A 12220-nucleotide genomic window follows, 5' to 3' on the forward strand; every position below is an offset into this window, starting at 1 on the left:
GCCGAGGTCTGAGAGCTGCCTGGCACACGGGAGAGCCACTGGATTTAGGGCCGGAATGGAGAAGGCGAGTTTCTCTCTGTAGCTCCCAGCCCCCACCTGTCCTCCCTTAACAAAGTGGAGGAGGTGCTGGGCTGGGCAAACTCAGCCACCCACAGCTTCTCCCTCTGAACTTTCTGTTTGGCTGCTATCTTTAAAGGCTTCTCAGAGGCACTTGCATTGTGCATTGTAGGTTTAGTCACCTGAGAATGCTGGAATACCATGTGTGCACCCGTGGTGATGGGCTGCTCCACTTCCGTTCCAGCTCCCTGCTAGTGCACTTGGGAAAGCAGCAGAAGATGGCCCAAGTGTTCAGGCCCTTGCACCCGCATGGGAAACCCAGATGAAGCTCTTGGCTCCTGGCTTCCCAACTGGCCCAGTTCTGTTCTTAGCAGCCATCTGGGGAGTAAAGGATGGAAGATCTCTGTCTCACCCTCTCTTTCTGCACTTATGTCTTTCAAATAAATTTTTTTTAAAAACTGTCGGAATTTTTAAATGTCTCAGATGAGAAAACAGGCTCAGACAGGTGGCGTGACTGGCCTGGGGTTCCACAGCAAGTTTGAACAGTGCCTGGTGGACACCCAGACAGCCGGACTCCAAAGCCAGGAGCTGCTCTGCCAAACCTCCCCGGCCAACAGCCCCCTGGCTATGGCCCCTGATGCCAAAGACCATGGCACATCATGGGTTGGAGTGCAGGGGCATACCACAGAGGTGGCTGGCTGGGGGGGCGGCGAGGGTAGGCTTCATGGAAGAAGTGACAAAGGCCCATTTGTTGGGCCTTGTTGGGCAGTGAAGTCAGGGAAAGCCTGACAGGCAGAGGCCAGCAGTGCAAAAGGCCAGAGGTGTGGAAGCAGAGCGCAGTTCAGGGAAGGGATGAGGCGGCTGGGGCCATGGGCAGTGTCGGGGAGTCGCGTGGTGCCTTGCCAGAGGCTCCGTGCTCACCTGTGCAGGTGTCACAAGCAAGGACACATGCAGGAGGGCAGGGCACAGGGTATGTGCTGGAGGGCAGGGCACAGGGTATGTGCTGGAGGGGCTTGCTGCTCAGGGACAAGGCAGAAGGGGCCACCCTGGCACCTGCAGCAGCAGCAACCCCAAGGGACTGCACAAGGACCCCTCTTGTCCTTCCAGTCTCCCCTCTGGATACCCAGAACCACTAAGTAGGGAGGAGGCTGACGCTTCTGTTTGTAGTAGAGGAAGCAGGACCTGGTGGGGGAAGAGTACGGGTGCCCCAGGCCCCTCAATGCCTAAAAAGCCTGACTTCACTGTGTCTACTCCTACAGGGCACAGCACGTGGGGTGGGGGACAGTGGATTGACAGCAGCCACGCTCCCATCACACCCTGCAGCTCCTGAGCTGGTTGCCCTCAGACAGGCAAGTCAAGGTCACCGGCCCGTCATGAGTGTTTGTTTACTCCCAGCAGCAGCCTGCAGAAAAAGCCCTGCTGCTATTCCTGTCTCACAGATGCAGGATCCCAGGCTAGGAGAGTTGAGGTCTTACCCACATGGGCAGGGCTGGGCACATAGCACGTGCTTGGTGGCAACTTCTGCTGAATGGCCGAGTGAATAACATGCCATGAATGAATGACCCCTGCCTGCAGTAGAATCCCCCACATCCTCCCGAGACCTTGGCGAGCGCTCATTGTCACTGCCTCCTTTCTGAGCAGTGTGCCCAGTGGTTTCCTGTGTTTCTTGGCTACGCCGCGGCGCCGAGGAGTGCCCCCTTCTGGCATGCTGCAGAGTGGCTGGTTCCAGTCCGGATGAAGGTTTCCTTCCCCTGCTCAGGTTGTTAAATCCAAGGGCTCCATGCTGAGCGCCTGGTCCTCAAGATTTTGATTATTTTCCTGAAATCCTCACCAGGTGGGATTTAAGCCCACGTTCCACGTTGAGTGACACTTGCTGAAGACATGAGGTTTAGGTCAAGGTCGATACTTCTGGCCTGTGGCTACTGCTCTCGTTTGAATGTGACTTGGCCCAAACTTACATGAGACTTTGAACACCCAAGTCCTGAGTTAAGAACCCTAAGAGACACTTAATCTGATACAGCATTAAGGGATAGGAGCTGGTGGCAGATCCTTGGGTCATGGGTTGTGGTCCTAGAGGTTCCTTTTGACAAGGGCTGGCTGTGCAGGCCAACCCTTGGCTGAGTCTCCCCACCTGCAAGCTGTCACAAGACCCTCTCCAATGGCTGAGCTTTCTAATGGGGACCTCACATGCAGAGCTGGGCCCCCGCTCTGAAGCCCCTCAAAGTCACGAGAAATATGAAAATAAATAATGGCGGCTTCAGGAGCTATAAGATGAAGTGCATGGAATTAATGGGCTCTCCTCAATATGCTCTGCTCACCCCACCAGCCACAGGCCAGCGAGGTGGTGGGGGAAAGCAATGTTCTATCTCTGCTGTTTAAAGAAGATTTTATTATTTGAAAGGCAAAGTTAATAACAGAAAGAGAGGCAGAGAACAATCTTCTATCTGCTGGTTCACTCCCCAAGTGGCCATAGTGGTTGGAGTTGAGCCTCTTCTGAGTCTCAGCACGTGTGTAAGGATGCAAATGCATGAGGAGTGGCCGGGGCACTCTGTTATAACCTGTGTCTGTGGGAACCAACCCACTCCCACGACTCGCGATTCCTGACGAGATGGTATTGTTCTAGTGCCCAGGGCAGCACCTCCATGGTCTGGCTGCTTTCTGTGGCCCTCACTTCTTAAAGGTCCCACCACCTTGGCAGCACCCCACTGGGGACCAAGTGTCCCATACAGGGACCTTGGGTGACACGGGCAGACCTACCCAGATCCTCACACTGTTTATTTGCGGTCAGCTGCTCTGTAGACAGGTTTATTCTGACCTGCTACAGTTCTAGAGGCACAAGGTCTAACAGCCCAGCCGAGGAGCTGCCTTGCTTATGGGGGGCAGGCGGGTTTCTCACACCAAGTCTCAATCATGTGGGCCCTTCCCACAGGCTCTACCTCCAAAAACCACAGTTGGGTTGTGTGTCCACCCTCTTATTACCACCAATAAAGGATTCAACTTCTAAATGAGCTCAGTGGGACAAGCCAGTCAACCCAGAGCGCTATGCAAACTCCCTTTCCTGGATGGCCAAAGTTGCTGAGATGCCAATCTCCCCTTCTGAAGTCCTGGCTTCTTCCACATCTCCATGCCAAGTTAGCCTCCTGTTGCTCTAAGTCTTCCACAGTGGTTCTCCTCGAGCAGGCCCCTGGTTCCTAAACGGCCTCTACCTGAAGTCCTTCCATGCCCCGGATTTCATAACATTAGGCACCAATGCTTGCCCTCTCCTTCCCCAAGGCCCATCCCAGGGTCTCCAGCACAGGGTTCTCTTAGCCTCTGCCCATCCCCCCACCTTTGTCCTGTCTCTGCACTGCAGAGCATGTCCTATGCTATTCCCTAACAACTCAATCTTGCAGGACTACCTTCACCTTCAGGCCGGCCCCTCTGCTCTGTCCCCCGTTCCCTTATTTGCGATGAAGCCCATCCTCCTGAACTCTCAGCCTTCCTCCTCCTCAGCTCCAACCTCTCCCCACCACATTTAACTCCTACTCATGCTTCAGGTTCAGTCATTTTTAGATAGTGAAAAAAAAAAAAAAAGTTTATTTTCCTGAGCTCCTTAGGCAAACCCCTTTACGATGTGCACAGCTTGGGTCTGAGCCAACAATGTCCAGGTTCTGATTCTGGCACCAACACTACAGAGCGCATGTGGAAAGTCTCAAGCCTCAGCTGGCATCCCTGTGCAAGGGGACACACTCGCCGTGTCAGGTCACCATGAGGCTATTGGAGTGAACGTGTGATGTGTTTAGAACCTGCCCTGACACATAGGACATGCTTGGTACAATGTGAGCGCATCTCCTCACATGCCACCAGGGCACTGCATGGCTGCCTGAGCCAGACTTCTCCACGACAGACACTACACGGTGATGTGCATGTGGTCCCCAAAGAACCTGATGACAAGGATGATGAGGGCTTGGCTCAGGGTGGCCCCAGGATGCAGCCTGGGGACTCAGCAGAGCTATGCTGAGGGCTCCCCACTCCCCACCCTCACCTCGCTCTGTGCCCCAGGAGACTCCTGCAGACCATCAACAAGCTTCTTCAGTTGCAGAACTTCCAGTTGGGTTTGGCCATGGGAGATGCTGGGAGGGGATGAGGCTCTCTCACAGGAGACACAAACACAACTATCATGTCCAGATCTGGTGACCGTCTGGGACCAGGTCCCCTCCTCCCTGCATCCAGGCCTGGGGAGCCTCACCGTCCCTTCGTCCCGCATCTCCAAGCCCATGTGACTGTAGTTAGCGCACCCCTTCCAAGACACTGGTTGACATGACGGGTCACTTCTCAGGGAACATCGGTGGGTAACACTCCTGGGTCCCAGCCCTGGCTGAGAATGTTAATGATGAGTCTATAAGAATCGAAGTGAGCGAGCTTTGGAAGCTGATGGCATCCTTGGGTGGGGTTCTCACACCCCAGGGTGCTCAGGAATCTTACCCTAGCCTCTTTAAACCCATTAAGTGGCTCCACCCATAGGGGTGGGCCATGGATCCTGCCAGCAGAATGAGGAGGCAGGAGGTTTTGCATGGGGACAAGATTCTTGGCGACACTGATGCTTTTAGGCTGGTACCACGCCCCCGCCGCCTCCATCACAGACACTGCACGAGAGAAATGCATGCATGCGGAAGGAGGCTCACTGCCTTCACACTGGGTCTCTCGGCTGCATTAGTCGTGTCTACGGACACAAGGGGCCGGAGGCTACACAACACTTGTTTATTTTATGCTGTGCCCATCCCTGAAACCTACACAGAAGGTTGGGCTGAAAACCAAAAGCTAAAATAAAAGGGGTGGGGGAGAGAAAAAGGAAAGCAGTGATAAGGTTAAAGGGGATGCTCGGGCGGGGGGAGATGGGAGAAGGGTATGCCAGGTCCTGTCCTGCCCACATTCCCAGGGCATGAGCCAGGACCTGGTAGAGACAGCAGTAGAGCCAGGCACAGCATCCTGAGCTTGGGGAGCTCCAGAACCCCCCAACGCTCCACTCATGTGCACTGCATGGATGTGAGCCAGGCAAATACACTCTGCCAAGCTGGACGTGCCTCTTCTGTAGCTTCTTTCGGCCAGAACACGCCACTCCCTCCCCACGCACACATGTGCACACGCACACACTCACACCTGCAAAAGTAGCACCCCTTATTCCAGGAGGCTTGGAAGCCCACTCCAGAGCGGCAGGGCATGCGAGTCCCTCCAGCAGCCTGATCAAGGGCACCGCCAAGGCCAGGCGCCAGCCACTCTGAGGACCCAGTCGGGGAGAAGCTCCATTCTGGAGCCTGCTGGGGTGAGGAGGGAGATCTGACTCTGTGGCCAGGGCCGGCAGGGCTGGATTAGGGAGGTCCAGTGGTCAGTTCTGGCAGGTAGTCCAGGTCCACCTGGCTCCACAGCAGCCAGTTGACCAGGAAGCAGAGGGCCAGAAGGCCGGTGCCCAGCAGGTCCCCCAGCCCCGTGAGGTAGGGGATGCAGTGGTTGTCAGGATCCAGGGCCTGGTGCCACGTCAGCCGGACCATCACCTCAGCCAGGTACAGCAGGATGGTCACCTGTCACAAGAGCCAGCAAACACAAGACGAGACTGAGTCAGAGAGCCAAGGACAGATACAAAACAAGCCTGTTGAATGTCAAGGGCAAACACAAGGGCAGTGGCCAACTCCGCCCCAGCCATTCCATTTGGTCCTGCTGCTCTTGGGGTATACTATGACTTGTCACCTAGAGTGTCATGTGCTGGAGCTCTGGTCCTAGTGTGGCAGTGATAAGGCAGCTGGGTGACCATGCCCAAGGGGCACCTGCCCACTGAAGCCCTGCCCATTTATCTTTAGCCCTGGTCATCACTTGGGCAGAATTCTCTGAGCAAGTCTGCCCCACGAGGTCACCTATGCAGCCCCCAGACACAAATGGGACCCCTGTCATGGCCCAGAGGTACCTATAGGCTCTGTGCAGCTCTCAGACCCTAATGGGCACCATGTTCTTCCAACAAGCAGCCTGCTTTCCCCCAGCTCACTCCCAGAGCCTCCTGGGAGCCCCACACCTGCACATGGGCCCCTCAAGCTCAGAGCTGCCTGGCAACCCGCTGTGTTTGCAAGAGCTACATCCCATTTGGCTCTGTAACCTCACTATCTTCCCTGCTCAGACCCCTGAGGCTGATGCTGAAGAAGGCACTTATCACTACACTGAAGCTCCCACCCAGTGACGTGCCCTCTCCAACCTGCAGCCTGGGGCACATCTGCCGCAGAGTCTTGTCACCCTCTGATATTAATAGAGGTAACTGATCCGTCAGGTGCACAGCTACCATCAGCATGGCATCGTGACAAGTCCAAAGGGGCACAGCCCTCCACAGATAGATCTCTTCTGAAACTGAAAATGACTTCAAAATCATGACTTCAAGGAAAAGTGACAAGACAGAAGAGAATGCATACAGACAACTCAATGAAATCAGGAAGCCATGAGATACTTAACAGAAAGAGACATTAATAAGCAAGACCCAAAGAGACTGGAGTTGTGGCTCAGGGAGCTAAGCTAGCTGCTCTGTTTAACATTCAGCTCCCTGTTAATGGGCCAGGGAAGGCAGTGGAAGACGGCCTAAGTGCTTGGGCCCGTTCTATCCCTGTGGGGACCAGGATGGAGCTCTGGGTTCCTGGTTTCAGCCTGGACCATCCACAATGGTGGTGGCAAATTGGGGAGTAAACCAGTAGGTGAAATATCTCCGTGTCTCTCTTTGGCTTTCAAATACATAAATAAATATTTAAAATTTAAAAAATAAATAAATAAAAGAATTTAGCAGGAGGAGCTAGGCCCTGATGAGATAAAGCAGCCTTTTAGTCCAAACTGTAAACTGAGACCAATCCCTTGGGAATGTTAAAGGATTCAACTGAACAAGAGCCTGTGACCTGCGAACCCCAGCATATACACACTGCTAGGTCTAAAAGGACAAGGACAGACTGTGATACTTAGCTGGGGACTCAGCACTCCATTTTCATCAGTGGACAGTTTAGACCAAAAAAAAAAGAAAAAAATCTGTCAAAAAAACAACAGAGTCGAACTACTCTACAGTCAGAAAGGATCCAACAGACTATATAGGACGTTTTATTCAACAGCTGCCCAGAACACACATAACCTACCAAACCCAAGCAATAAAAATCACATCATTAACAAAATATTTCTCATAAAAGGAAAGCTAAGGATGGGAGGCCTTCATCATGGCTGAATTCTACCAAACTCTTAAAGAACTAACCCCAACTATTTAAAGGGAGGGACTTCTTCCAACCTCATTCTGTGAGGTCGGCATTTACCCTGACAGCAAAACCAGACAAGGACATCTTAAAACAGAGACCTGAAAACCCAAATGAACACAGATGCAAAGATTCCCAATGGGGCATCAGCAAATCAAATCCACTGCACACGAAAGGATTACACAGCAAGAACATGGAAGGATTACACACCAGGCCTGGAAGGAAGGATGTTCTAACATGTGCTAACCAACAAATACAACATATTACAGCAACAGGACAACTTACAAAAGTCATGTGATCAACACAATAGGGGCTATAAATTACAAACCACAGCCTCTATAATACGAAATGGAGAAAAGCTGAGATCATTTCCTCAAAGATCAAGAACAAGACGAGGATATCCACTTTCACCTTTCCTGTTTGAAATAGTATGGCGAAGCTCAACCGGAGCAGTAAGGCAAGAGAAATACGTAAAGTGTCTAAAATGGAAAGCAGTGGTCCAAGTGATCCTGGTTTGTGGCCAACACTTCTGTAACTAAGGCCTGTAACTCTAAAGCTGATAAATGAAACCTCCAAGTTACAGGGAATAAAGCCAACATACAAAAATCAGTATCTTTTAAAATTCACCAATAATTTCATTAAGCAGAAATCAATAATTGAATCCCATTTGCATTAGCTAAATAACATGACATCAATACTGACAAACATAAATGACAAACATGACATAACATAAATACTGAGGCATGAATTGAACAAAGGCTATGAACGGTCTTTGCAATGAAAATTACAAAACACTCTGAAGAGGGTAAAAAGGTATAGACAGGTGGCCCATATTCACAGGTTATAAAAATATTATTAAAATGCCTATATGTGTCCAAGTAAATGAATGTAATTCCTGTTAAGAGACCAGCAATACTATTGAGAGCCATAGTCAAGTCATCCACACTAGTCATATGAAACCACAAATGACCCTGAACAGCCAGAGCAATTCTAAGCCAAAAAGCAAAGCAAGATCTATTATAATACTTGACTTCAAAACACACTGACCCAAACAGCACAGGCCTGGCATGGAAACAGATCCAGAGACCAATGGGACAGAATAAAGAGCCCAGAAACAATCTCATGTAGTTATAGTTGAGAGATTTTCAATGCAGGCAGCAAGAACATCCAGTGTAGAAAGCAGGACCTTCGAGTTAGGTGGTGCTGGGGAGATGGGCTTTCCCTCAGTACAAGACACCAGGCCCTTTCTCCCCAAACACAAAGATCAACTCAGAACAGACTCAGTATGAGTCCTCAGACTATGAAAACACAAGAAGGAGACACAGAGGAAATGCTTCAGGCCATTGAGATGGGCCAAGAATTTTTTGGACATCATCCCCAAAGCACAGGCGATCAAAGCAGAAGTTGACCAATGCAAGTATATCATACCAAAAGCTCCTGAAGAACACAGCAACCAACCAACCCAGGGAAAGGCCTTCAGAATGGCAGAAAATGTTTACAGACCATGCATCCATTGGGGATGATATTCAGAATGTATAAGGGAATAAAGAAAATTATTAGCAATAGAGAACCTGAAGACAAAGTAGACAAATCACTTGAATAGATCTCCCTCAAAAACAGAGATACAAATGGCCAGCCAGTATATGGAAAAACACCTGTCACCAGGGAAACATGAGTCCAAAGTACAATGAGGCACCTCTGCATTCCAGTTAGAACAGCTGTGACTGAGATCAAAACAACACAGGCCAGTGGGGAACGGACATCAGCTCAGTCAACATGGAAGGCCACAGGGATATTTCCCCAGAAAAGCAGAAACCTAACTTCTTAGCCATCCAGCTGCCCTGCCCCGGGCGTGGAAGTTAGCCTGGTGAGGACACTTACATGTTCCATCACCAAGATACAGGATCAAGCGTCCGTCAACAGGGGAGTGATGATGGGAACGAACATGGCATGTTTATGCAAAGGAACATTCTTCAGCCATAAAAGGAAGTGACATTCTGCCACTGGCAGCAACATGGATACAAACAGAGGACACTGTGTTCAGTCTGGCACAGGAAGACAAAACGTCATGAGTTCTCACTCACACGTGGGAGGAAAAAATGACCTTGGAGTAGCAGGGGATGAACAGTGGTGACTAGGCCTGGAAGGGTGCAGGGCAGAAGGAGACGGGAGAGGGTGGTTCATGCTGGACAGGACGAATGACTTTTGAAAGCAATTTTGAACATTCCCAGCACAAAGAAATGATGTGTGTTTGAGTTCCCCCGTGTGTCCAAGTTCCCTGATATATCATTACACATTGTATGTGCTGAAATGTCACAGTATATCCTGTAAATATAAGTTACCACGTAACCATTAAACATCAAAGCATACTTAAAAACCTAAAAACAGCCAGCGTGGCCTCTGCCTGCTCTCTAAGCTTCCTTGCTCGCCCACAGCAGGTTTCTTCTCAGCTTCTCTGCCGGGTTGGGACAAAGCCAGGAGGCCCTGGCCTTGGCAGGCTGGAGCAGGCTGTGTGGCCACGGCAGCCCCTGCAAGCATGAGCTACACAGATCTCCCCTTCACCAGCTGCTCAGCCCGGGAGTTCTGCGTCAGTAACACGAGGCCGGCCATGAGAGGGCCTGAGGCTGGGCTCGGACGCGCAGAGTGGCCTGAGGCTGACTGTCCTGACTTCCCATGTCCAGGCCTGTTCCTGCCTCCCAAAGGGCCACAACCCTGCTGCCCTGCACCAGCCCCAAGCCCCTCGGTGACACCAGGTCTCATTCCCTGGCCCCTGTGGGGACCTGCAGCTGTGTTTGCATGAGCCCCTCTCCCTTGGAGCTCCAGGTGCCCAGCCCTTGCCAAGGCGGCCATGGGACTGTCCACATGGTCATGGCCAGGTCTCATGGCTCCTGGGACCCTTGTCCAGGCTGATCCTTCCTCCCTCTAACTGGAGCTCAAAGCTGCTGTTGCTTGGGATGCTTCCCCAGAGGTCTCCAGGCCCCATAGGGTCCAGGGTCCAGAAGCGCTGCATTTCTAAGTACCACCAACTCGGGAGCTCAGCAGCCACTTGTTCCTGGTAGCAGCAGTTCCACGAACTATCCAGGGGTGTCTATGGTGTTTTCCCTGCAGAAGCCCCAGGCCCATCAGGGACACTGGCCGCGGAGTCTCAGCTGACAGATTGTGGACACCTGTGCAAGCCCCTCCCGCCAGGCCTCACTGCCACCCAGCCCCAACCCAAGTCCCGGGGGCCCTTGTGCGACAGCCCCAGCAGGGACCTGCTCTCTGGCCAACCACCAGCTGTGTGGCGGGGGCCACTGGACCCACCTCTCAGACTACCCAATGATAACCACACCACATGCGTGTGTGTGTGCACATGGTGCGTAGGGTATAGTGTACAATATGCAGCATGCAGTGTGCAGTGTGCTGTGGCCTCTGCTGACTGAACTCCTGTAAGATCGGCAGGTCGGGGTGAGGGTGGGAGGCTCTGCCTGCATGTCCAGGAACCCTCGGCCCAGCCTGCTCTACCCTCTACAGAATCTCAACCGGGATCAGACACAGCTTAGTGCTACGTCCTCCTCACCTGGATCAGGCCTGCGAGCAGGTACAGTACCACGAAGCTCTTGCTGTCTGTCACCGACTGACCTTCCACCAGGCAGATGATGTAGAAGAAAATCAGGTGGCCCGGGACCACGAGGGAGAGCAGGACTCGGGCTGATATGGAGTTGATCTCTGGAACAAACAGAACCAAGAAGTCTGTAGGACCTCCATGGCGACAGAGGCCATGGGGCATGGGGCAGTCTCCAGTAAGGCACCCCTTGTACTCCTGCGCTCATTCTATAGGTGTCTCCTACACACATCCCAAGGGGTAGGCAGATTCTAGCAGCTAAGGACAGCCCTTCCCCTATCCCTTCCCCATTCAAGGAACTGAAATCTCAGAGTAGACAAATGGGAATAGTCAGCAGGGACAAGAGGCGCCCCTTCACACTGTGTGCTCTGAGCAAGCCAGGTTCAAGTGGTAGGGGCAGCTTGAGTGTCTGAGGGGGCAGGCGCTCCTGAGGTTGGGGACCCCTCCAGGATATGCCACTGTCGTGGAGAGCTGGACAGACTTCAACACGCTCCGTGCTCCACACATTCCAGGAGTGTGACATACATCAGCACACTGTCTTAGCCAAAACGCCCAGCTTCTATGGAAAACCACTCCTTATAGTGGGAGGAAGATTGGATGACAAGCTCTAACCCCCTAGACAGTCAAGTGAGATGACACAGATGTCAGAGTTAACTACAAGCACTTCTGGTGAAGAAGGCAAACCTACTCCAAACCAGTCAAGGCCCAGAAACTCTCAGGAAAGAAACAGAAGATATAAACAAACAAACAAACACCCCCAAAAAAACAAACGAAAAAAGAAATGCAAACTTTAGAGCTCAAAAACACACAGGAGTGCCGCCAAAAACTCAGTGATAGGTTCAACCACAGAACGAAAGAACTTGAGAAAAAAATACAGAAACTAGCCCACCTAAGCAAAAGAGGGGGAAAAAAACCCAAACAGTCAAGATACTATTCAGAGCCTCTGGGGCTGGCGGGACCACACGTGACAAGAGCCCCACATTCGTGTCATCAGGTATCCGTGCAGAGTGGGGTTGAAAAGTATTCAAACAATGGCTTAAGTGCCTCCAGTTTGACAAAAGCTATGAAGATTTGTATTCTAGGTTCTCAGAAAACCCAACAGACTAAATCATGCACAATGCAGTTTTTTTTAAATCCAAAGAAAATCTCGTGAAGAAGAGAAATGTCCCCATATTTATACAATGAGGACAAATCAAGCGACAGTAGATTTGTATCTACTGACAGTATCTACCGCAGGGGTTGGAAAGAAGTGGCACATGTTCCCAGCGTTAAAAAGAGCTATCAACTTGAACATTTATTTCTTTGACAGAAAAAT

At 51.5% G+C, this 12220-nt stretch overlaps 1 protein-coding gene across 3 annotated transcripts in view; it reads right to left on the minus strand.

Annotated features, from left to right (window-relative positions):
• Positions 1 to 4883: 4883 nt before the first annotated feature.
• The window catches only part of SLC41A3 (solute carrier family 41 member 3), a 34467-nt gene continuing 27130 nt past the window's right edge, over positions 4884 to 12220 (minus strand). For 2 of the 3 annotated variants that reach the window (XM_058678611.1, XM_004581360.2), the window contains 2 exons: positions 10861 to 11009; positions 4889 to 5615 (listed from right to left, as the gene is read on the minus strand). In XM_058678611.1, the coding sequence (XP_058534594.1) occupies positions 5406 to 5615; positions 10861 to 11009 (359 nt within the window). In that variant the 3' untranslated portion in view covers positions 4889 to 5405. Of the gene's footprint in view, positions 5616 to 10860; positions 11010 to 12220 lie in introns of all 3 variants that reach the window. The other variant, XM_058678610.1, reaches the window with a different exon arrangement.

This window comes from Ochotona princeps, chromosome 21 (assembly GCF_030435755.1).
Source record: "Ochotona princeps isolate mOchPri1 chromosome 21, mOchPri1.hap1, whole genome shotgun sequence".
NCBI classification, from domain to species: domain Eukaryota; kingdom Metazoa; phylum Chordata; class Mammalia; order Lagomorpha; family Ochotonidae; genus Ochotona; species Ochotona princeps.